Source organism: Platichthys flesus, chromosome 19 (assembly GCF_949316205.1).
Source record: "Platichthys flesus chromosome 19, fPlaFle2.1, whole genome shotgun sequence".
In the NCBI taxonomy this organism is placed as follows: domain Eukaryota; kingdom Metazoa; phylum Chordata; class Actinopteri; order Pleuronectiformes; family Pleuronectidae; genus Platichthys; species Platichthys flesus.
In genome coordinates, this window is record NC_084963.1 from 19,661,919 (window position 1) to 19,688,415 (window position 26,497).

The 26,497-nt window shown below is 39.6% G+C and overlaps 1 protein-coding gene across 3 annotated transcripts; it reads right to left on the minus strand.

Annotated features, from left to right (window-relative positions):
• Positions 1-358: 358 nt before the first annotated feature.
• lrsam1 (leucine rich repeat and sterile alpha motif containing 1) lies at positions 359-24,499 on the minus strand. Of its 3 annotated transcripts, none has more exons than XM_062412454.1 (25): positions 24,379-24,499; positions 21,687-21,843; positions 21,412-21,468; positions 18,525-18,569; positions 18,306-18,383; positions 17,999-18,067; positions 17,822-17,906; positions 17,418-17,539; positions 17,255-17,345; positions 14,126-14,235; positions 13,973-14,002; positions 10,587-10,709; positions 9,247-9,386; positions 9,106-9,150; positions 8,120-8,190; positions 7,179-7,278; positions 6,971-7,058; positions 6,785-6,859; positions 6,234-6,314; positions 5,821-5,916; positions 5,246-5,344; positions 5,030-5,161; positions 4,245-4,311; positions 2,818-3,023; positions 359-1,436 (listed from the first exon to the last, which is right to left on the minus strand). In XM_062412454.1, the coding sequence occupies exons 1-25, from the start codon at positions 24,450-24,452 to the stop codon at positions 1,314-1,316; spliced, it is 2,364 nt and encodes a 787-aa protein (XP_062268438.1). In that variant the 5' UTR covers positions 24,453-24,499; the 3' UTR covers positions 359-1,313. The 3 variants fall into 3 exon arrangements, with proteins under 3 accessions (XP_062268438.1, XP_062268437.1, XP_062268439.1); XM_062412453.1 differs by having other exon boundaries at positions 2,818-3,026; XM_062412455.1 differs by having other exon boundaries at positions 2,818-3,026; positions 24,235-24,478.
• Positions 24,500-26,497: the final 1,998 nt, after the last annotated feature.

The following is a 26,497-nucleotide window of genomic DNA, read 5'->3' on the forward strand; positions in this document are numbered from 1 at the left end:
TAAAAGTATCAGGGTAGGAAAAGGAAGTTACCAGACAAAGATGGCAGGTCATTTGTAACACAAGCTCATATAGAGACCTCTTCACACATCATTAATTTACGACATTCGAAAGTGCTGAAGTGCCATATTCAATCGCAGGAGCATGAAGATTGGGCCATACTTTCAAAATAAAGGGCTCAAAATGTAAAAACTTCGAAATTTCAGGGAGATAGGCTGGACCACAAAAAAGTATTTCTGATGTCTGTGCTGTGTACACCCATGTTTCCAAACTACGTACAACACACAAGGACATACTGTTTCAGAATGTTCAGGAGACATTAAGCAGTTAATGTCAATTGGGGGATTCTGGTAAAATGTATTTTCTTACTGTTTTACGGAATTTTATTTTTACTTCCAACATAGGCAGTATATACAGTAAATTCACACATATTAGACATATATTATATATTTATACTTAAATATAAGATATATGTTTATTTTAGCCAGTTTCTGTGAACTTAAAATCACTTCTTTCTTCTTCATTCTTCATCCCTTTTTCCAACACTTAAAATGCAAACTCAGCTTCCTCTTCATACTAACTCACTCATTGTTATTATTATGGTCGGTTGTTATTGTCTGCTACTTTTTAATAAGCTGAAAATGTACGTACATATTGGATATTTTTACATGTCTTTGTTTCTGATTACCACACAGTCATATGGTAAAACATTGTATTAGTTATTTGATAAGGGTTAATAAGGGTGTTAATAGGACCCCAGAAGATAGTTTTGGGTGCTTTGATCAATCCATAGTGGGGTGGATGTCAAGAATAGATCCAAAAGAGGAGAAGCTTCTTTTGAAAATGAATTTTCAGTCAAGTCATCGTTATATGCTTCGATAACTCCCACGAAATAACACAAGATAAGTAAGGATAAGTACAGAGGGACCTGGACGAACTATCAGTAGATTCTGTCTAATTTGCCTTAGTCAACACATGGTGCTTTTGTTGCAGAAACAATTTGTATTGTTTGAAATAAAAACATTTTATAAAAAGGCACATATCAGTTGAGATAAAAATTATACAATCAAAAGAAACTAAAAAAATAAAACAGGCTTGGAATACCAGTAAAATAACACCGTTAAAGAATTCTATTCAAATTTGTTTCATAATAAACATGACAAAGAGGTTTCTGATTAAAACAGGAAAGTTGATTGACTGTTCACAATCCAGCTAATAGCTTTTCTATATAGGAAGAGGTTTGCTCACAGCTGCTTCATGACCATGCATTAATAAAGGGTGTTGCCGTCGGTGAAGGGCAGTGGTGCAGCTGGTTCTAGCCGTGGTAGAGTCGTACATGCTGCGATATGTTGCTACGACACAAAGGGCAGTTCTGCAGAGCGTTGCTGCACACCTGACAACAGCAAACATGACCACAGGGCAGGAAGATGACCTGAGACTGGAGAGAGAAGACAATCAAGTCAGTCGCATGCAATAGTCTTTACATGGCTGCTAAAATTTAATATTTGTACTTAATTACCACTCCTTTTGTTACAAAGATTTTCCAAAGTGAGAGCATTTTTCTGGAATTTCGGATGAATTTTAAGGCCCGATCTTTTTTATCCCTCAAGAAAGTGTTAAGATAGAGAATGGATCCAGTTTCACCTGGGAGTTTTCAGCCTTAACAGAACTCTACTCAGCCTCAGCAGATTTACCAATGCTCCAACAAACTTGACTGACTGACAGCTTTTTTTTTAACAGATAGTCCAATGTACATACTGTAAACAGTCTCTACTATAATAACTGAACATAGATGTTGTCTTTTCATGTTGGTTTCATGTTGGTTTTATGAGGCCGCTGGGAGCATATTTATGTTTTCTGTGTTGGTTACATTGGAGTGAATTGAACAGAGTTGGGTTTGCAGGGAAAACTAAAGCTCTTTTGTAGAATGTTTGTTTTTGTTGTCTTGCTTTTGATGGCAGAGTATCTAACTACTGCTATTTGCGTTGTTATTGATTTGGGTGATTTGACAAAACTTAAAGGACTAATCGTGTGCCCATTTTACCACAGTTGATATGGTTCCTTAGGGTCTTAATGAAATGTCTCCAACATATTTTGGTCAAAATACCAAAAGGATAATTTAAAACAGCACCCTTTTTACCCTATCTAAAACAGCCCTCCTCAGATTGACCTGTTTTGAGTGCCCCCTCCCCCCTCTCAACGTTGTGTGCAGAGCTTTTGTTAGACAGTTTAGAAGGAAGCTAAAAAACTTACCAGATTTATGTGCAATGAAGATATTATTATTAATGTTTTTCAGAAATAGAAAGAAAAAAACCTCTGTTCATGTGTGTGGCTTTTATTTTTAAGTTTGAATGATTAACTGCACTTGTGCCTTTTTTTTTATACATAACATGTAAGCTATATCAGAGGTCTGTTAAACTACTGACAATCTATAGTTCAAATTTCACAACTATTCAAAATAAAAGATCTGTAATTCAGTTAGAGAGCACTGCAGAAAACAAATGTAATTAATACTTTTTTTTTCAAGTGATTCTATGAATGTTGTTGCCATGACAGAGATCAGCACCTGTGCTGTGTTTTGGTGACTCAGTCGATTATGTTAAAATAAAATACAAATGTATCCTTGGTTTGACCCAGTTGTCTAACCCTGCCATTTTTATCTGAGGACGTAGAAGACATTTTAACTCCACAGACTGAATGCACACTGCCCTGCCCCACTGATTGCTACAGAGAATGGTACACTGGTTTATTAAATCTCTATTAATATTTGTGTCCAAACTGCACCAAATAATACAATAAATTGCATTAATTTTTCTTACCTCTTTCTCCATGCAGACCACACACTCGGAGCTCCCCGGTCCCTCCACGGGGCTGGGTGCTGCCGGAGTGACAGGGGATCCTGGGGTGAGTGGGGGGCTGGGGATCTGGGCCGCTGATGTATTGGGAAAAGAAGGAGGGGAGGGAGGAGATGGAGCTGTGGGGATGTCTTCTGCTGCCTCACCCTGAGGGACCACCTTACATGCTCCTGCTGAAGGAGGACATAATCAGTGTACTGACTGAGGTTAACAGTTCTAGATCTGTTCTAAAAGACACAGAAAGCCAATGCAAACTTAAAGGGATATTTCACCCAAAAATTATAATTCACTTATTATGTACTCACCACTATGCAAATGTACAACATTTCAGCCAAATCCAATACAATTGAAGTAAAATGTTGGATAACAGCTGACATATAGGCTAATAACATGGTGTAAATGACACTGTTTTGAGACGAAATTGAATGTCGGGGCTAATGGACACTTGGATGACACCTCAGGAGCAGTATGGAGGCATTTTATGTATTTTTTTCAGTTGTTTTAATGCGTTTGAAGTAGGTTTCCATTTACTTCAATTGTATTGGATTTGGCTGCAACGCTGTTTACCCCTGAAACTCAAAAAGCGTTTTGTGGACTCAAACAAGTCATCTAACCCTTGATTGGCATAGTGGTGAGTTGATGAGGGAATTTGATTTTTTTGGGTGATCTATCCCCTCAAGAACAGCAGTGTTTTAAAACCATTATAGATGTGCAATGTTGTTGGTACATACACTGAGGACATCAGAACAGAGACAGAGTCCCTACGCATTTCCCATTAAAGAATTCCACACATTTTCAAACTTTTCAGAAAAATGTTCAGACCATATTTGACACCTGAGTAAACAAAGTAGGTACACATTATCAAAATAAAATCCAACCCCTAACATTTATGTTTTTGATTTTGACTTTGTCTGCCATTCACAAAGTGTTCAGAACCCCTTCAATGACTTTTAACCTTTTGTTATGTTGCCGTCATTTGATAAAATCTTCATCTATGACTCTTTCTGAATCTTGACATGTAGATAACTTCAGACCAGGCCTCTTATCACAAGTGTGAAGTTTGGGGCTGATTGGACAAAGGATATTTGAGTTACAAAAACCTCCTGTTTCAGGACACAAACAAATTTGTGTGAATAAATAGTCACTTCTGTAAAAGTATTAAAAGCAGTATTATACTACATTAATGTTAGTACACTCTGTGCTCATGTTCCTGTTGTCTCATTTCATCCTATGACTATTTGCTCGTGCTGCTTGTATTCAGCATGTTGTGTGTTCTTACGATTGTTTTGTGACCAGTGTAGCCACTGATTGATTCTTTGATTTGTCAAGCTTTGTTGCCAAATGAACAATAGTTTTGTAATCTATAGTGATGTAGAATGTATGTACAGTACCTTCTGGTTGGTTTTCCCTGGCCCAGTTCAGAAGAGCTTTCTGGATTCCTACCTCATTAATGCCAAGCTGGAAACAGATACATATACACTACTGATGATTCTGCACAATCCTCATTAGAATTCATCTTTTGGGTGACTGTGGACCCAACACAGACTAAAATACCTGTGAAATGTATAAAACATATACAAATATAAAACAATTACACATTAACATATCAGCAGACACAGAGGAACATAACTAGTCCAAGTATATTCAATCTCTGTTTTTCGTCTACGTCAACTCCTGACTTAAATATCTGGCACTTTCGCATCTCAATACTCCACTGTGCTACCTAGCTGGTATCTAACCTTGTCTTGTTTGCAGCAGACACTAGCATCACATCATAAGCGAATATTGTGCTTGAAGACAGCTGGCTGCTGTGCTCAGAGCACCTAGAGTGAACCACTAACGTTAAGTTGCAGGAAAGAAAACCTAAACAATGAGCTCAGAGACAAACTCCATAGGGGAGAAAGGAACAACAGTTAAGTGATGATTCATTGCAGGGTTTTCACAAAGGACAATCACTTTGTGATCATAGAATACATTTTTATAAAATAAATTTAGATTATAGCCACGTTAAGTTAACTGCTTTGAACAAATACCATTACAGCTTGCATTGGCAGGACAGATCTGTTACTAATCATGTCTAAATAAGTTCAAGTTGATGACTATTATGTGGTCGAATATCTCTGATGTCAGAGTGGGTACTGCTGGAAATACGTTACTGATGATGTTGCACACAGACCTTCTTGAGATCAGAGGAGCTCATGTGGCGAAGGGCCTCAGTTGTCACTCGATGATGAGCCAGGATGGGCAGGTAATGTTGAGCCGCCAGTTTACACAACAGGTTCACCAGCTCTTTCTCAACGCCCGCTTCCTACAACAACATGACAGTTTTACGACATTAAGCTCATGCTTCACATGTCTCTTTGTGTCAGTAGTGTTCTGCTCTGTTCTTCACCTGCATTCGCAGTGACATGGGCTTGGCATCCAGCAGCCTCTGATACTGTATCATCCAGTAGTTCTGCTGGTTTGACGCACACTTCTGCTCCAGCTCCACCTAGAAAACATACAATGATTACTGATCTCTTTCACCCATTCTCCCCCTGAATTGCAGCGACAACAGGGGAGATGGGATCATTAACATTTTAGTTCAGAGGGCCACTGGGTAAAGATGAATATAAAATTCATGTAAAATGAAGAAATAGAAATTTGTGAGCAACTGAGGATGCAATGGAGAAAAGCATTTGGAAGTGCTACAAGAGATGAGTTAGTGAAGCTATCATCATGAAAGGCAAAGTGACCACCTCAAATCAACTGTCGAGTAAGACAAAGAGCAGGGAAGTTTTTCCCGCCACTGTCACCAAGTTCTTGCCCACTAGAGAATGTCAGGTATCTGTAAATAATGCTGTCAAGAATACAATCTTGACCTATTCTGAAAAGTTCCCTTTGATAACCTCTGGTATGATTTGGCACCATATAATTAGAGCTGAGTTGATATGTCTACGTTAGTGACCTCTGAGGCTGTTTCCTCACCAGAATCTGCCGCAGCTCCTGCTCTCTCTGCTCCCTCTGCTTCAGCAGCTGCTGCAACATATCACTGAGAGCTGTGCGCTGCTCCACCAGAACCTCCTGCACACCCATAAACACACACCAACCCGTGAGGTAGAGTAACAACACACAGTCATTAGAAAATGTTGTTAAAAGTCTAAAAATGAAACTGTCTCTGATATCATTCGCATATTTACTATTATCACCCAATTGAAATTACATTTTCTTTGCAACATCCCTTAACTTCTAATGATTTTTCAACATCAGCAGACACATTAGTGTTGCCAAGGAGCAATGACATGAAAATAACCAAAATTATATATATAGTAATCAAGAGAAGGAAGAGAAAAAAATCTGGTAAATGTGGGAAGACAGAGAAAGGGGATGTTGAAACCCACCTGCAGGTTCTCAGCATCCAGGTTGCGTCTTTTAATTTCCAGTTTAGTCAGTTGCATTAATTCACCCTCAATGAGCTTGATCTGGGGACAGTGGAGAACCAGACATCAAGCTTACAGGGAAAAGGACAGGCAGCTGCATTCAGAGTCAGGAATGATTCTCTACCTTTGTGAAATAGTATACAGGGCTTTGTGTGTGCAAGTATTAGATATCTGAAGGCTGCTGATGGCATCAAGGAAAAAGACAAAGAAATAATTTATAATAATAGGCAGTGTCGGCAGACAACAGTTTGCCACCATCATGTCCAAATGAGGTTGTTTGGTTTCCCTAAATCTACATTAGCTGAAAGTTTTATACACTTGGAGGTTTATTTTTAAATGATCTTACTGCAGTTTCCAGGTGAAATGTAATGACTGACCCCCCCCCCCCCACAATGGATTTAATGTTTTAGGATAATAATTAGGAACACTATTAGTGTAAAATATTATTGATATTTGTAACGTTTAAACAGATTCGACCCTGACACCACCCGTCTCCTCCCGTCCACACAGACCTGGTTGCGGATGGTTCCGTGTACAGCATCTTTCTGCAACTGCAATGCCTGGAATGCAACTTTCTGCATCTCCTCCTGCAGAGAACAAGTGTCGTTCATTACAGGTCATTGGGCCTGGTTGGAGAGACAAGGCACAACTCTGACTCACACCAAGTTAGATTCAGGAAAATGTCAGACATCAAATACCTCTTGCAAGATGTGGGCAATGGCTTTAGATTTGTCCAAAGCTTGGAGGGACAACATCTTATCGAACCTCTTGTCCGAATTCTCCATACTTTTAAAGAAGGAAAAATGAAACACAGAAAGTTTACAACATGTTTGATCTGTTAGGTCCACATGTTACCATTCATCTGCTCAGTTCTTATATTAGATCTGCATTGTTTGTGTGTTTGACCTTCTATTGGCCTCAGTGACCAGGCTCCGTCTGCGACAGTCACTGGCTTCCTGAAGGAGGTTCATAGCATAGCTGTATGACAGCATCTTCTGCATGGCCACTTCAAAAACAGAGAGAGAAGAGAAGGGATGAGCAGTTTAGATTTTGGAGGAAGAGAAAGCATTGTGTGAAGGAAGAATAGGGAGAAAATACAACGAGACAAAGAATAAAAAGGTAACATTAAAAGTTTGTAAAGAGTTTGCGCATACTAGATTTTTTAGGAAGGTTTTTTAGATTTTAACACTTTTGAGTAAACAAAGAGGTTGTTTGCCACTTTAAAATGATTGCCGCATCTGCAAATCAAGTTGCAATTAAACAAATCTTTAGCAGGCTCTTAAGCTAAAATGACAGATACAGGGAGTGGAGACAATTTGCAGAACCGAGCCAAAGGGGAGAGGGAGAATGAAAAGAAAAATAAAGAGAAGAGAGAGAATGGTATTGTCATTCAATCCAACTGCTAGTTGTGCGCATAAGCTAGATACAATAACCAGTGGTGCAGATGAGAGCATGATAGGTGCTCACTTTACACAAACTGACAGTTTGTGGTTCTATTGAGTTGTACTTCATTATACAAACCAGTGTTTCTATTATCATTTCCAGGTTTACTAACAGGAGCCCCGCTCTGTGTAAGGCAGAGTAAAACAGCTACGCACACTACATACTCCATACGATCATACAGTTGAATAAACATGTCTCAATTCGATTTCATTAGAAAGAGAACACAGTACATACAGTTTTATTAGACTGCATTCGTTTTAGCTAGATGTAACTATGACTGAGTGTATAAATTGTTTTGAGAAATCAATTATTACCAACAACAAAGATTTCTTATAGTGTTGATGAACACACTTATAAACAGCTGCTCCAAATATAAGAGAAGGTTTGACAGACAAGCTGCTCACCTGCCACCTCCCTCTTCCTCAATGAAGTGGCCTCTTCCTGTGTGATGGCAGTCAGATGCTCCATACGGATCCTGTATGGGGAAGCAACACTTCTATATTAATAGTTTACTAGTAAACACGGTGCTAGATGGCTGAAAAGAAAACCATTGTGAAATGTAAAAATAAGATAATACAATTCCTTTACCACTAATGATGTAGTGTGTGTGTGTGTGTGTGTTAAATTTGGAAACAAGTATCAGAATAGACACCGTTGCAGACAGCAATACACAATGATACCCCTAAACACCAGTTTAGAAAGCTACACCAGCAGATCTGAGGTTGTGACATGCTCTGAGCCAAATTCTTACATCAGCATGAAACCAACACAACCACGTTCTTCATCTTAAGGTACAGCCCAAAGCTGATGCAAAAATGCTGGATAAGTTTCAATTTTCCATCACCATAATTAATCCTGAGGGGGCCATTAATGTCTGAACCAAATACAATTTTCATCTATCCAATAAACATTTCACGCAACCCAGTGCTTCTCTGGTCTTTTAGTTCTACCATGAAGATTGAAGACATCAGTTTATTTGTAGATTCAAATACTGTAGGTCATGGTTCAAAAACAGAAAGTTTTTCTCACTTTCTCACTCTGTTGGATTTGTTGGAACTGAAAAACGTTACTTGTGGTTGTAAGCTGGTGTAGTTCTTTGCTTACAAACTACCTTATAGAAGTTCTGCCATCTAAGCTCAGATTCACACTATCTATTAATATGAAAGTTTTCAAATCTTTTCACTGTGTGTTGTTTCAAAGTTTGTCTTATTTAAGAGTACGATTTTAAAGCTTCCAGTGTGCTGACCCTGCTTTTTTATTTTCCGTTCCCTGGAGAGCACTTACGTGCAAAGTGCTCTGTACACATACTAAATCTTGAAAGTGAATGCTGCCATGTGTGCGTTTGTCTCCTTCTGTATCTTTTTGCTGTAATATCCATCTGTCCACTCACCGATCTTCCTCCATGGCTTGAAGAAACTCTGTGCTCTTTTTCTGCCTGGAAAGACAGAAAATAAATAAAAAGTAGTCAACAGAGATGCACCTGTGGACCCTGTTTTTTTAAGTAAACACAGTCACTTCTGTCAGGTCTTACCGCTGGTTGTCCATCAGCATGTTGCTGATACGGCTGCTGATGCCATCTTCAGCTTGTCTCACTTTTTCCAGCACCAGCAGCCTCTCGGCTTCCTGAGCCCTCTGCTGTTGGCTGACTCCATGCTCCATACGCTCCTGCTCCTACATATCAGACATATAATACACTAATGTGTAAAGTCATATTAGAAAGTCCTCTGTAAGTGGTAGTAACTTCAGTGGGTAGTTTGAGACTAGCTGACTAGCTTTTTTTTCTTCTTCCCTGTCAATAGCTGGTTTAGCATCAGATATCAGGCCATTAAGGTAGTTCCAACAGAGAACAGCCACAAGAAGAACCAAAAACTCCACAATAGACTACAAAACATACCAAAAACAATATCCGTGTAAAAACAATGAATGTGTTGTTTGTATTGTGTGAATATACAAAAAAAAGCCTAATTCAGTGCCATAGAGCTTTATAGAGCCATTTTTTGACATTATGGAGTCTGTTTTTCAATTTGTATTGACTTCGGTGCGAATAAATGTGATACAAGTTTTGATCTTCTCATGGGATTTGCTTACTAAAAGGGTTTAAACAAACTTTGGTGTGCCTTATTTTGTGTTGTGCATTGGGTTTTTCCCCCTTTTTATTATGTGACATGTTTGTTGTGCAAGAATCTGAGGGCACTGTGATGGGAAATTCTGTATTTAGATAGGTTTAATGAAAGAACAGACAAGTATATAGAGAATGTTATGACAAATGTATTTCTGTAGATAGATTTGTAAGTTGTGGGGGTTTGGTAGGGGAACTAAGATGTTTAGTGACTTCCTCTACTTAGATGTGTATTGCTTCTAGACTCCTAGATGTAATTAGACAAAAGGTTTCACAGCAGGGGGCCAGTCAAGTGTCTGCAACAGGAGGCTGCAGGGTTTTTGGGTGTGAGTCTCAAGAGACAGGGGATCTCTGAGAAAGATGTTTTTCACACCAAAAGTCTCTCCTTGAGTCTGAGCACAATCCACATGTCATTGTCTTGTAGACTTCATAGAAGACCTCATGGACATAGATGGAGACAGTAAGTCTGATCAGTCTGTTCACGACACCCAGAGAGCTGATTGGATAACGTTCTTCTCCTGTGTGAGGAGGAGTTTTGTATAGTATAAATGAAGTGGATTTCCAAGGCTCAGGGCCATTGAGTTAAAGTCTATCACCTTGACCTAACCCTTGAGCCCCGTCCGCAGACGGTTGAATTAAAACACCAGAAAGATATTTGTAATGCTGTGTCCTGTTATTGAAATTTCTATTACAGCACAGACTATGAACAGGAGAGCATGACTCATAAACTGCACACAGATTATGTAGTGTACCTGTCGAACTGAGTTGAGTATGTTCTCCTTGCGGGAGGTGTTCGTGAGCACAAGCTGGGTATGTTCGTTTTGCCTCTCAACGAGGTGCCGCTCAAAGGCCAGTTTCTCCTGCTGCTTCTGATCCTGAAGAATGGAGAAACATGTTAGTGTTGATATATTGCATTCAGACATGTATATTTTTAAAGAAAGCTTTGCTGTTATCTTGTACTGCAGCTGCTCAAAGGCTCAACCAGCAAAATACTAACTCAATCTCCTCTGATCTATTTGCAACAAGCAGCATCAGCTCAGTCCATCTCTATCACCCACACATGAACACAGAAAATAATCTGATTAGAATTCGGACACCATCCCCTACCCAGTGTAACCCCCTAGACTGGCACTTTTTCATGTTAGGTCACTCTCCTGTCAAACTTTTGTTTTAAATTATTTAATCTTATTTGCAAATCAAATTTGTTTTTAACCAAGTTGTGGCTACACCTGAATGACAGCAGCGTCCTCGTTGAACTCTGCCCCCCGTTTATGATTTATTTTAACCGATTTAGGAGTTATGGACTTGGGAGTGGACTTGTGAATTGTAATGAATTCAAATTCAATCAAACACCCCCCAGAGTTTTCTTCATTTGAGATTTTATCATTAAGGTGGTGTGAATTTAACATTCCCCCTTAATCTTATTCAACGATGAGATTTTAACTTCAACATTATTGACCCCACCAATTTGTTTGCCAGTATTTTTTTAATGTTATTGACTCTTTTATCTTTGTAAAGCACATTTCTGCTATACATACAAGGGGTCAGATTTGATTTGATTTTTGACATTCCCACTTCTGACCACAACAAGTCCACACCTAAATGATTTAGTAGACCTTTTCAGTGATTATTTCTCCTCTTAAGACCGAAATTGAAGGAAATGGTAAACTGCAACCCTAAATAAATTGAGCACTCATCGCTATTAAAGAGAGCAGAAAGGCAGAAAGGAGATGGAAGACAAGTGGTCTTCCAGTCCACTACAGTATGTGGCTATGAAGGAGCTTATTCAACACTACAATACACTTGTGAAAGACTCAAGAACTTTCTTTAATCAACGCAATACCAGGTTTTTATTCAAGTCCACTGATTAATAAATCCAAAACCTCAAAATATACCTGTTGAATTCTGATGCTGATTGTGACAAATCTTTAACACACTTTGAAAAGTGGAGTCCATCAGGGTCACTATAACGCCTTGTTTGCATTTCATCCCAGTTTTCCTGACAGAAATTTTGAAAATAATGTCTCACATGAAGGTATCCTCATGTCCACTAAATATAATGCATACAAAGCTTTTTATTGATGTATTTGAAACAATCGTGCCCTGATTGCCTTCCATTTTCTTACAGCTCTCTATTCCTTGGTTGCATCCCAGACTATTTTAAAACTGCTCATGTTCAATAACTCCTGAAAAGCCTGGACCTAAACACATGTTTCTTTAAAATGGCAGACCAAGTTCTAAGTAACCTTATATTCCCGTGGCTAAGCAGCTCCTTCTCTGTTAGGAAGAAAATAGCATTTGTTTAATCATCTTGTCGGGTTTCAATCTGCATCCGAGCATAGAGACTTTTCTTCTTAAAAAGGTACTAATGACCTTTTAACCAATGATGCTGGCATGTGTTCTATTCTCATCCTCCTTGATTTGAGTGCTGCTTATGATACAGACTGTTGGGATGGACTGTTACTGTTGGGATGGACTGTTACTGCACTGAATTGGATCAAATATATATATACACAACAGAAATTCTGCATACCTAAATATCACATTACTTCACTTGCTATTGTTAAGTATGGGATACCTCCGGCGTCAATTATTGGATCAATCATAATTTATTTATTTATGCAGGTCTATGTTCCTGTTAAGCCTACTAAGCACAGGATGAGTTCTTTACAGGAGTGCCTTGTGGATGTAAGAATCAGGATGTCTGAATTTTTTTTCTAATAAAACCGAAATTATTGTTATTGCCCCAGTAGTCATGTACTGTCATCAACTGGAGAACTGTCTACTAATTAAAGTTTTAAGCATCATGACATAAAACTTATACCAACATGTTTTCAATCAACTAAGGAACATGGTTGGAATTTGCCCTGTGTTACAGAAGCTATTTGACATGCTTTTATCTCATCTTGCATGGAATACTGCAACAGCCTTTTTGCATGCCTTAAAGGTTCAGTCAGATTTAGATACCCCTCACCTCACCCTCTCCTTCCAAACACAAAAGAGAACCTGTCGTAGCCTTCAGTTGTCATAAAAATTCAAAAGGTGTTTAGTTGGTCAAGTCTGGGCTACTGTAAAAAACATGGAGGCCTCCGTAGGGAGGACCCTCTCCTGTTGTAAATATAAATTATTTAAATATTAAAAGGGCCCATTCTAGGGTAAAGGCTGTTTTAATTTTGTTATGTTTTTTTATGTATTCTTATTTTTGAGTCTTTCTGTGAGCCTGAAGACCCCAATAATTGTTCTCCAAATAGTTCCAGTCTGGACTGTATCGATAAAAAGTAACCAAAGAACCCTCTGAGGAGAATTATATAATTATTACATTATAATTCAACTTTGCACTTCAGATCCCTACAGTATCATCAGTAATGTCTAAGCTGGTAATCTCTGTCAGACCTCATATCACTTTGACATTACCGGCTCGATGTGGCTTGAAAACACAACCACATTTGTACAAGCTGGTACCTCAAGTGATTCCCTTGCAAAAGGTGTTTTGGGTGTTATTATTGTGCTTCACCATATGAAAATAAATGGTGTGAATGCACCCTAGATGCATACAGTAGAGGACAGGTTGTGATGAGAATTCAATGTAAGTTGAACAGAGATCAGATCTCATTTAGTTAAAATGTGTCTTGTAATTACAGGTGTAAATACATACTGGGATATGGGGTAGAAGGTTTATCAAATTGTTCTTAATGCAAACACGTGCCTGATGCTGCATTCCTTGCTGATGAGTGCAGCAAGACTGAAACCAAAAACTGGGCTTAAAGATGCTAAAAAGCTGCGTTAAGCTGGAGGAAACGGCACATTTGTTTATAATTCTCTGAGGCTCTGTCACCACAAGTGGCAACTCTCACAATATACAATATTGGTGCAGGTTTAAGCACAAGTGCGAAGTTTCATTTACTGTTTTCTCTGTCACCTTAATACAACCATTGCCAGCTTGTGTGGCATTGATGTCTGTAATGAGACATGTCTTGTTGGATAAAATCAGGTAATCAAAAGCTTATTTTGCTGGAGGAAGGGGACTTGCTAGGCTATATTTAGTTTACAGGATGGGACTAAGCTAAATTACCCATGTTCACAACCTGATAAAACTACTGGAAATCTGAGGGTTATTGAGGCAACTGGAGTCACACACCTTTCTCTTCTCGTAGTCACTGAATTTGTTCTGCAACAGAAAGTGAGGAAAGTTCAAATAAACGCCTGACAACAGAAAGCAGTTTAGCAGCAATGAAGTATAGGTCCATGTTAACAGCTCTACAGTAAGCCATACAAATGTAAACTTACGTACCTTCCAGGCCTCCTCCAAACCATCCCACTGGTCACAGTTCTGTTTGCCACAGTCATTCTCCAGCACTGGCAGGAGGTACTGGGATGGTGGGCAGTACTCCTCTCCCAGCTCTGAAAAGCACATCAACCAAGGAATCCACCACAAGTATGTTGTCAAACCTGTCAGATTTGGAGCTATACAAGTAAAACTTTATATTATATTATATATATACACTCACCGGTCACTTTATTAGGCACACTTGTTCAATTGCTTGTTAACACAAAGCTAGTCAGCCAATCACATGGCAGCAACTCAATGCATTTAGGCATCTAGACGTGGTGAAGACTACTTGCTGAAGTTTAAACCGAGCATCAGAATGGGGAAGAAAGGGGATTTAAGTGACTTTGAACGTGGCATGGTTGTTGGTGCCAGACGGACTGGTCTGAGTATTTCAAAAATGGCTGATCTACGGTGATTTTCACGCACAACCATCTCTAGGGTTTACAGAGAATAGTCAGAGGTCAGAGGACAATGGGCAGAGTGGTTTTTCAAGATGATAGAAAGGTATCAGTAACTCAAATAACCACTCGTCATAACCAAGGTATGCAGAATACCATCTCTGAATGCACAACACGTCGAACCTTGAAGCAGATGGGCTACAGCAGCATAAGACAACACCGGGTGCCACTCCTGACAGCTAAGAACAGGAAACTGAGGCTACAATTCGACAGGCTCACCAAAATTGGACAATAGAAGATTGGAAATAAATGTTGCCTGGTCTGATCACAACATGAAAGCATTGATCCATCCTGCCTTGTATCAAAGGTTCTGGATGGTGGTGTAATTGTGTGGGGGATATTTTCTTGGCACACTTTGGGACCACTAGTACCAATTGAGCATCGTTTAAATGCCACGCCTTGTTGAATTGATGCTACGAAGAACTAAGGCAGTTCTGAAGGCAAAAGGGGGTCCGAACCGTTAATAGCAAGGTGTACTGATAGAGTGGCCGGGGAGTGTATATATACAGTGGATATAAAAAGTCTACACACCCCTGTTAAAATGAGTGTTTTTTGTGATGTAAACAAATGAGACAAAGAGAAATCCTGTCCGAACTTTTTTCAGGTTTAATGTGACCTTTAACGTGAACAATTCAGTTTAAAAACAAATTGAAATCTTTTAGGGGGAAAAATAAAAAATAGAAAACTTACAATAACCTGGTTGCAGAAGTGTGCACCGCCTAAACTTAATACTTTGTTGAAGCACCTTTTGATTTTATTAAAGCACTCAGTCTTTTGGGGTAGGAATATATTAGTGGGCACATCTTAATCATATTGTCAATATTTGCCCACTTTTCTTTGCAAAAGGGCCCCAAAGCGTTCATATTGCGAGGGCATCTCCTGTGCACAGCCCTCTGCAGATCACCCCACAGATGTTCAATTGGAATCAGGTCTGGGGTCTGGCTGGGCCATTCCAAAACATGAACCTTCTTCTGGTGAAGCGGTGGACTAGTGGCAGAAACTTGGACTATGGGCAGAAAAGGTCTCTGGTTCGTCTCTGGTTCAACTCCACGGCGAAACAAAAAAAACACGAACCTGGATTGATCTGTCCAAAAATCCAAGAGGACCCTCCCTACCCTGTCTAGTGCCCCTGAGGAAGGTACCTTACTCCCCCAACATCTGCTCCCCGGGCGCCGTACATGGTCGCTCACTGCTCTGTGTGCCCTTCCCCAGATAGATCAAAATCAGAGGTTAAATTTCCCTACCTGCATGAGTGTGTCTGTGCATGTCTGTGCATGTGTTTGGGACACATAAATGCATCTTAATCTTAATGTTTTTGTTGATTTGGATATACGCTTTGGGTCGTTGCCGTGCTGATAGGTGAAATTCCTCTTCATCTTCATCTTTCGAACAGAAGCCTGAAGGCCAAAACTGACTTGTATTTTTTAACTGTTCATAATTTCCTCCTCCTTGACTAAGGCCCCTGTTCCAGCTGAAGTAAAAAGGCCCAAAGCATGATGCTGCCACCACCATGCTTCAATGTGGGTATGGTGTTCTTTGGCTGATGTGCAGTTTTGTTTTTGCACAAAACATACCTTTTGGAATTATGGCCAAAAAGTTCAACCTTGGTTTCGTCTGACCATAACACATTTTCCCACATGATTTTTGGAGACTTCATGTATGATTTTAAAAAGTTTAGCCGGGCTTGGATGTTTTTCTTGGTAAGAAAAGGCTTCTGTCTTGCCAACCTGCCCCATAGCACAACACATGAAGAATACGGAAGATTGTTGTCACATGTAGTTCACAGCCAGTCTTTGCCAGAAATTCCTGCAGCTCCTTTAATGTTGCTGTCGGCCTCTTGGACGCCTCCCTGACCAGTTTTCTTGTTGTCTTTTCATAAGTTTTGGAGGGATGTCCACTACTTGGCAATGTCACCGTTGTGCCATATTTTCTCCACTTGATGATGATAGTCTTCACTTTGTATCATGGTATATCTAATGCCTTGGAAATTATTTTGTACCCTTCTCCTGACGGATACCTTTCAACAATGAGATCCCTCTGATGATTTGGAAGCTCTCTGCGGATCATGGCTCTTGCTGTAAGATGCAACTAAGAGAATATCAGGAAAATTCTACTAAAACAGTTGAACTTTATTTAGGAGTCACTGTAAATGATGGCAGGTGGGTACTCACTACTATTTAACATGAGTTTGAATGTGATTGATTAATTTGGAAGACAGCCACATCCCCAGTTATAAGAGGGTGTGCACACTTATGCAACCACATTATTTTAGTTTTTTATTTTTAGTTTCCCCCCTAAAAGATTCAGTTTGTTTTTTCAATCGAATTGTTCACTTTATAAGTCACATTAAATGGGGAAAAAGTTCAGACAGGATTTATCTTTGTCTCATTTGTTTACATCACAAAAACCTTGCATTTTAACAGGGGTGTGTAGACTTTTTGTATCCACTGTATATTGTATTGCTTATATATGAAAAAATTAATAATTGGAGAAAATAGGTTTTTACCAGGCAGATATATCTTAAACTGTAATTCTAAATTATTTATCACCTAAAAATAGCATAAGGAAAGTAATGATCTGAAAACCACACATACTATGACGTGTGTGTGTGTGTGCTTGTTTAAATTCTCACCTGTGCATAGGAAGCGTTGAATGCTCTCTGTGCCTTCTGTGCACACAGATGCAGGTGGGTAGGTCATCATGGCAGCATCAAGTGTAAAGCTCTGTCAAAGTACACAAACTTAGCCATATCTAGATTTACATCTTTCTGCAAATGTGCCTCCAAGAACACACACCTCTAGCGTGCGGATGTAGGCCAGAGGTTTGGGGAGCTGGACAATGTTGTTATCACTCAGGTCCAGGGAGCGCAGGCTGCTCAAAGAGCCAACTGATGATGGCAGCTCACTGAGAACGTTACCTATTATATACAAAGTGAAGTATGTTATGATGATAGCAATTGGTAAATGTATTGTTATATTCTATATATGTAAGGGATAGGTAAAAGTTTGTTTCTTCCTTTGCTCCTTTTTTATTCAGGGAATGTTTAAAAGTCTATGGTTTTGTTTTGTAAAATAGTTTTAGAATTACACTGAAATTAACAAAATAAACTAAACAAAAAAAAAACATAACCAATGTAATTCCACTTGAACATGGCCTTGTGTACTCTCACTAGTTGACAAACAAGCAGTTAGAATCATACCCTTCAAAATGAGTGTCTGCAGAAGCTGCAGGTCCCCTATGGAATCTGGCAATACCTTTAAACGATTCTTCTCCACATTCAGAATCTGACAGGACACAAAATTACAACAAGCAATTGAGCAACATTTGTTCACATTCATTCTCTCTGTATCATGAGTCAATTTAAGAATGACGTTACCTGCAGTGAAGCCAGCTTCCCAATGTCTTCTGGCAGCGATGTGATCTTATTTTCATGAAGATCCAAAACCTTTGGAGGCAGACAGACTGAGTCACTCATGCTTAATTCATTGGACTGGCATTGGTCAGGGATTCTTTTATCTAAATATAATCTATATGTATTAAAATATCTTACATTTTCTATCATTGAATGTTTGCTTAAAAGTTGCCTATAAAAAAGGAGGTGGTGCTCTGTGTGGGGTTTGTAAATCATACAACACTGTGTTATTCTTTAACTTCTCATCACGCTCATGTCTAGTTTACACTACCTTTAAAGTGGCCAGAGAACAGATGTCGCATCCTTTGGGCAGCAGTGACCTCAGCTCATTGTTGTGGAGGATAAAGACCTGTAGGAGAAAAAAAGAGGAAATGTCTGTCTGACTGGTCATCCACATAAACTGACACCGATATTAGTAAAAGTACTTATTAAATACAATGAATAACAAATACATTACCAGTGACTTTGCAGCTGCACAGTGTATCCTTACCTTCTTCTGTAGAACCTTGCACATGGAAAATGCACTTGAGGGAACCTGCAACAGAGCACACCTAAGATGTCATCATCTGTAGAACTAACACTAATAAATACAGAATTTATTAGAGTTTCTGTTGCAGATAAAGCATTAATGTATAACATTGAATCTTACGTTGGAGGGACTAAGATGCAAGGAATCACATTATGTTCTCTCCTATGAACCGTCATATGATTGGACATTTTGTTTCAGCTGGATCAGCTGTCAGTCAGCTTCAACGGCTCTTTAATGACTTTAGATTTTTTCCAGTGTGTGCACTGTCCAAATACTAATAAGGTCACACACCCACTTAACCCTATCAAACCTCTATACATTCATTAAAAATATACAATATATATTTATACTATATTCATATTAATCCAGGAAGAGAGAGAGAGGCAAAACGGGGCTGAGCATACCACTGTGCTGCATGCAGCTCTACAATAAACTTAAATGAAAACGATTTTGAAGAGATAATCAATATATGGTGGAGGCAGCTCCCGTCACAAATAAATCAATTCATGTGAAACACTTAGAAGGATAAACAATATTTTCCATTCCCTACAGCTACTTTAGACCTGCATTGAACTCCAAATAACCTTGTGACATCCTACTGTGAGAACGCAAATGTTTTAGTCAAAGGCTCCGATCTTTCCCCTTCCAGCTCCCTAATCAAAGCTCTGGGTAATGTCTGAAACAGCTGCTATAAGTACACAGTAGGAGATACTGCTCAAGATTCACCGCGAGCAAGTGGGCATGTTGTCGTTTCTAGCACGCGACAGCTACAAAAAGAAAAAAGAGACTCAAATATCTCGTCCTAGTAAAGATGCTGGCAAAGATGTCAAGAGAGCTTTTGGTGATTAGAGGCAACTCTAGGGTGAGAAGACATCACCTAGGCTGTCCTTTTGACAGGTTTGAAAATATGACAACACAACATGCACACTGCGAAGTAAGAAAAATATTAGACCTCCTCAATTGTTCATTGCATATACCGGTATTAAAATACAATTTATTTACTCTCACTTTTCCCATTTTCATAGTTCTGTTGTGTTTTCAGCTGAAGTTGGGGCACTTTGCATGAAATAAAGAACATCTCGAACACCATGTGTAGGAAATAAAAACATAACGAAATTTATCTCATGACCATGTCCAGTGGTCTCATTAATAACCATTACATACGCACAAAACGGGGCCTGAAACGTACGTACGCCACTTCTCACGCAAACGTTGGGATTTATAAAAACTAACTTGACGGGCAAATTTTTATATTTCCCTACAAATTCTGACCCATGCGTACGAACGTTTTGGAGAGGGGAAAGTGGCGACGCAGACGTGAGGTGGTGAACTGGAACAGATTATTGATCCACTTCATCATTAACATTCAAACCAACAGCTTTAGTTGTGCTCGCGCGACATTTCTGTTCCACGCAAACCTTTTAATTCAAAAATATATAAAACAACTTACTGCAAATTGCATGCAGATTCCATTAAACAGCGGAGTTACAGAGCCGAGTCATTAACAGTTTTTAACAATATCTTCTAACACGTGGATGTTAGTGATGTGCGTGGATCATCAAATCACTGCAGTATAAGTGACTGTGCCATCAGGCGCACAGAGCGCACAGGAGATCACTTAGAATAAATTAAGAAACTTTCCAAATAATATCCCAGAGTGGAGGTTAGGATCCACTGATGTGAGGTTATCGGTCCGATGCTCTATAAATAAATACTGTGGTGACACTGGTGCGTGATGCTGCATTACGGATACACGCGAATGGAAGGATGAGGAGGAAACGAGGGTTCAGCGATGTCTGATCAGCTGATATCGATTCTATTGATCTGTGATCTGTGATCTCTGAGCTGAACTGAGTCCAGAATCACACAGATTGACCGACTGAACCAAACCATCCCAGTACAAACACAAGCATTTAATGATAATTCTGTTCAATTCTATAAATTGAAGATATCACAGCCGGCTCTGAATTGAATAATCCTGCAGTTTGGGTGATCAAAATACGAACAGACAATACAACAAGTTCCCTCAAATTTAGAGAAGGTGTTTTTTTATGCCCCAACCTTTGAATCTGATCTTTTTTTACTTCAGGCACCGTTTTTCTATCATACTCACTCTCACACATCGTATTATCACCAGCAGCAGCAGAGTATCAGTGTATTTTCTTTATTGGTGACATCACTGCTGTTCTATAAAATCACTCTCTACCTCCACCTCAGTGACAAACAGCTCGATGCAAATTTCAGAAAGTTTAGCTTACTCTTCTCATCGCTTGATGCCGTGACTATGTCATGACTGGCGTTGGAAACCCATTGGCTAGCAGCTTAATTTAATATTCATGACATGCTTTGCATTGACCATTTATGGTTGAAAGTGGGCGTGTGGAGAGCCGATTTGGAGGCAGATCAACCTACGATCGTTTCCAGGTGGACTTTGATTTATTAAGTGAAAATTGCGTTCAGGTGTGTGTAAGCAGGGTTTTATGAAACAGAATTTCCATGAACAATGTTAGTGCCCAGTCACAAATTAGTAAATGTGAAAATTACCGGTCAAAGTTCACTAAAGTTCAAATCCACTCAAAGCCAAGCTGCGGTTTGCCTCGCCCCAGGAAGCAAATGTTTTTTTTGCCTCCTAGCTCGCAGGGATAGGAAGTGAACCGGAGGCGAAGGTTCGCCCCTTATATTTGACATATGTTTGACCGGACTCCATTCAGAACTGTTATTAACATCCATCCTTGGTGATCCTATCACAAGTGAACAGCTCGAAGAGATCCCATCTCTCAGAGCACAGTTTGTTCTTTACTGCCATCAGTAATGCTTGTCTCACAACTGTTCACAGTCACATACTCACATCTGAGAGCTCACAAGCTGAGATATCCAGGATGTCATCGGCACCCGCCTCCTTAGACTGAGGAGCAAGGAATCAGAATTACTGGGTTTGTTTGAAATAGAGGTCCTATTATTTAGAGATAAAGGCAATAGAACTTAAATGTTATAAATAAGCACTACCTTTTGGTGATAGATTTTCATTGATGAAATAATTATAATCTCATAAAACTAATCACAAAAAATGGCTGCTAAGTGAGGCAGTGACTGGAGGTTATCTAGTGGACACATTATTCTTACCCGGCACAGCTGATATTCCAGTCTCTTTTGGGACTCATCGCTGGGCTTCTTCTTCCTGAAGAACAGAGGCATTCTATTCTGCGTCTCGCTCCTCTGTGCAGTCTCTCTGCCTACTGGCTTTCCCTCCTGCCCCTCCACTGCACTGCAGGAGCCGCCACTGTCGATTTACAGAGAGTTAGGAAAACATGACGACACCGCATAGCACACTGAGAAGTAGATTCTTAGAACTCCTCAACTCTTCATTGCATATCGCCACCTTCCTAAAATAAGGTATTTTTTTGACAAAATGATCTCAAGAGTGAGACTTAGGCAGTTTTACTTTGCGTAAGTAAAAAGACCATGTGACTTTAGGGGATTTTACAAACTTTTCAAGATGGCGGCTCAACATTTTTTAAATCTACCTAGCCGCTGAAGCTACTCCATGATTCAGGGCTCGTCCCCTACTGGTAAGTGATAAGATGATTACTATTATATAGGCTAGGCTATAAATATTGCATAGATATTTAGTCTTTTTATTCAGTCTTTTTAGTAAGCATTTTAGTCCGAAAAAATAGCTAGGTCCATGAAGCTAGCATTTAGCAAAGAGTGGAAAGGCTCCAGAATCTGTGCCTGTTACAAGTGATAGGCTTTATGTTAACTATTTTCAAACAATATATCATCTACAGTTTTTGTCTCCTTTTATCCACATTACATGATCTAATTAAGAAAGATTTGATAACCGTATTGTAAACTAACAGCTACAAATGATGTGTATTACATTAAATTACATGTCAGGCAATAATTGTTTTCCAGAATGATCACACATTTGTGACCGTACACGTCAAAGGGTTGAAATGCTTTTTCTTTTTGGTAGGAGATGCACCGGTCAGGCCTCATCCACTGAAAAAGACGATGAAGCAGTCGAAGAGATGAAGCAGCATGTACCAGGCCAAGTCTCCGTTTCAGATGGAGCAGACAATACCTTAAACACTCCTGTTGATGTTGTTGAAGAAGTCAAGCAGACACAATTGACAACATGAAGAGGATATATCTGATGATGATGATGTCATAAGCGATCCAGACTATACCCCATCCTCTGATGAGTCTTTTGAAGGTGTGATCAAAGTCCATCCAGAAACTCAAGCAGACCAAATCAAACATAGAAATACCTTGTTGCAGGACAAACACAAATGGAGTGTGATAGCATGCTTAGTACTATTGAAAGCAAAATAGTAACGGATAACTTCACCCCGAGAGACTACATCATCAAACTCCAGACTGAAAGAATCTGGCCATCACTTTACCATGTGAAGGTGCTCAAGCATGATGAGTTCCTGAAAATTAATGGATCTTACTTCATTATATCAGACCAGGCAAAAAGCTGGAGATCTGACTGCGATCACCTGCGTGAGTCCATTTCAAGCTGTCCTTCTCGGAGGACTCTGCGATGGAAGCACTGCCACAAAGGGTACGGGTGCCAAAAGAGGCGATAGAAGGATAAGAATGTGCTCCATTTGCTCTGCCAATCAGGGAGAGAAAGTTCCAGGACCTCCAGTCAATGAAACACGTCATGCCTGTTGAGTGTCATCATTCCTTTGATAACTGCGCCATTAAGGCATCAATCAAGAACCCAGTAAAGAAGAGCTGGAGGGAGAACTGAGGAGATGCACATGCCTCCTCAGCATTATGTTTAGTTAGTTTGTTAGTTATGCTTTATGTTGACAGATTTGAAGGTTTAAAATTGCTTAAGTCACAAAGGCTTACTCAAAAATGTAATTTATTCCAATTATTTTACATTATTGACATTGTTATTAGTATGTCAAAAGTCATCTATTGTCATAACCATTTTGAGTGAAATTATTAATAAATAGCATATATTCAATATCTTATCAAAAAAAAAATTCTGAAAAACCTGTAAAAATGACTTGGGCCCTTAGTTTATGAGGGTGACGATATATTAAAATACAATTTATTAACTCACTTTTTCCATTTTCATAGTTCTGCTGTGATTTCAGATTTAAACCATATAAATAATAATAAAACATCACTGCCAGGGAGGGGCAAGTAGTAGTATTTAATTCATGTTTAGGGTATGGTGCTAACAAAATGTATTTCATGACTAAATCCAGGGGGAAATCATGATTTCTTGTTTAATCCTGGATCAAACTGCCATGTAGACGGTGTTTAAATAGTAAGTTATGTTGTACACTGTTTACTGGATGTTTCAGTGATAATGTACAGTAATGCCCTCAGTTGTACACTGTTTACTGAAAGCAACATGGGCGCTGTATTTGTGGGTGTGGGCAGGGGGTGGAGCATTACCGCAAATTGCGTAGCTAATGTTTGACAGCGTAACAAAAAGTACGTTAGTAAAAGATTATTCACATGCCCTTTTCACCGTATAAAAGCCTCTCTTAATGACAGGGATGGTATGTTTAGCACCCCGACGACATCTTCCTCTACTGACTGCGTCTCACGAACAGCTGATGACACCGCCGCAATGTTAACTACAAACAACACTAAACCTGGTTATGGAGGTAAGATAAACTAACCCATGTCTAATACTCACAGGCCTTGTGTTGTTGTTGTTCCACTGCTCCTCACTCCAATGAGTTAACGGTTGGTCCGTGATGTGCTAACGCTAAGGGCGAACATTTAATCCTAGCTGCTGATTGGCTGAGTAAAGCAGAAGGGAAATCGAAAGGTTTCTTACTGTTTACTGTCATGGACAGAAAGCTGCAGACAGCAGTGCGTCCCGTGTGAGCGGTGTACAGACTCTGTGAACATATGATCACTTTTTCATAAGAAGGCTGATGTCTTCTTTAGTTGTTAGTCGACTGTAGCTAATGTTAGCTATAAGCTGCACTTCGCCCTCTGCTGTACGGAGTGTGCAGTGGCGCTATCTAATACATGTCTCAGCCATATTCACCATACGAAGAATGAGGGTAAAACTGTATTCTAGCTTTCCTTTTGTTTTCATCGAAACTGATTCAAACGCCACTTTGAATTCATAGGCAGCATCCTACTTGTTCTGTGGTTGTCCATTTTTAAGTTGACATTCCCTAGCAGAAAGATCTGTTAACAAATGACTTGGGTCAATCACATTCCTCTCAATAGTGAGCCATGGGGCCGAGGTATTACTATCAAATCAATTTAATAAGTGACAAAATACAGTTTAAAGTTGGGTACTATACCCCTATATATAATCACTATGTTTTCTCTACATTACATTCATGGTTTATGATGTCATATTTGCTCCTTCTTTGTGTGAAATAAAATGAAAGTTCATTCTTAATCTTCTAATTCCTTATTTTCCTTTTAAGTAATTCAGTGCATGTCAACAACCAGGAAGAAAACTTAAAATAAGCAATAATCAAGATTAGTGTTTATGAGGAAATGTTGGCATAAGAATGTACCAGAGGCAACAAATTTATGGCCAACTTTGTTACCAAATTTAAGCCTTATAACCACAGCTTGTATAGACTGGTTGCTGTCTGAAACTGGTTGCTGTTTATTTCATAATAATCTACAAAGTTATTTGTAGCCACCAGTTTACAAATATTCTGCATGGCCAATGAACCCCCAGTGTATTTTGCTCACATGCTATTTAGAATGAATAGCCCTGCTTTGATAAAATTGTATTTTTTTCAATCCATCAACCAACCAACCAACCACTCAAATGGTATATGTATAGCCCATATTAACAAATCACAATTTGCCTCATAGTGCTTAAGAAGCGGCAACACAGTCTGCTCTTAATCATCAACTAGAGGGACAACTACCCCAAAAAACGTTTTAAAAGGAGGGAAATTTAGAAATGTCAGAGAGAGGTACATGGAAGGCAGTGGCGGTTCTACATGGAATTTCGCCCCAGGTGAGACCCCCTCCGAGCGATCGCCCCCTGATAAAAAATCAATGCACAAAATTCTGCACAACACAGTATAAGTTGCAAATGCCCCAAAAAATAAAAAATAAAAGTGAATAGAATACGCTTCCGTATTCTTCTGTTGATTCTTTTTTTTCTAACCTTGCCATTGAAATCATTTCTCAAAATAACTTGACTTTAATGCTGTATCTAGACCCACATACATAAATCGATTTTGTCCTGTATTATAACATGTTAGAATATCAAATTGAATCAAAAGGCAGTTATGTGGGGTGGAACTTCTAGCTCTAGGTCCAACCCTCCTCCTTTGATGTGCGCCGCAGGATGATATGCACCGCAGGATGATGTGCGCCCAAGCATGAAGTGCGCCGCAGGATGATGTGCGCTGCAGGATGATGTGCACTGCATGAGGAAGTGCACTGCACGATGTTGTGCGCCCCAGGATGATGTGCGCCGCAGGATGATGTGCGCAGCAGGACGATGTGCACCGCAAGAAGATGTGCGCCGCCACAAGATGATGTGCGCCGTAAAATGATGTGCGCCACAAGATGATGTGCACAGGATGAAGTGCGCCGCAGGTTGATGTGCGCTCCACGATGATATGCGCAGCAGGACGATGTGTGCGGCAGGATGAAGTGCGCCGCATGATGATGTGCACCGAAGGATGAAGTGTGCCACAGGACGATGTGTGCTGATGTGCGCCCCAGGATAATGTGCGCTGCTGGATTATGTGCGCCGCAAGATGATGCGGCTGCAGGACGATGTGAACAGCAGGAGGACGAAGTGCGCTGCAGGCAAGATGATGTGCGCTGCAGGATGATGTTCGCTGCAGGACGATGTGCGCCGCAGGATGATGTGCGCCGCAAGATGATGTGCGTTGATCAGGGCCGGCCCTAGCACATTTGGCGCTCTAGGCAAGCAACAAAGTATATCTGTAGAATACAGC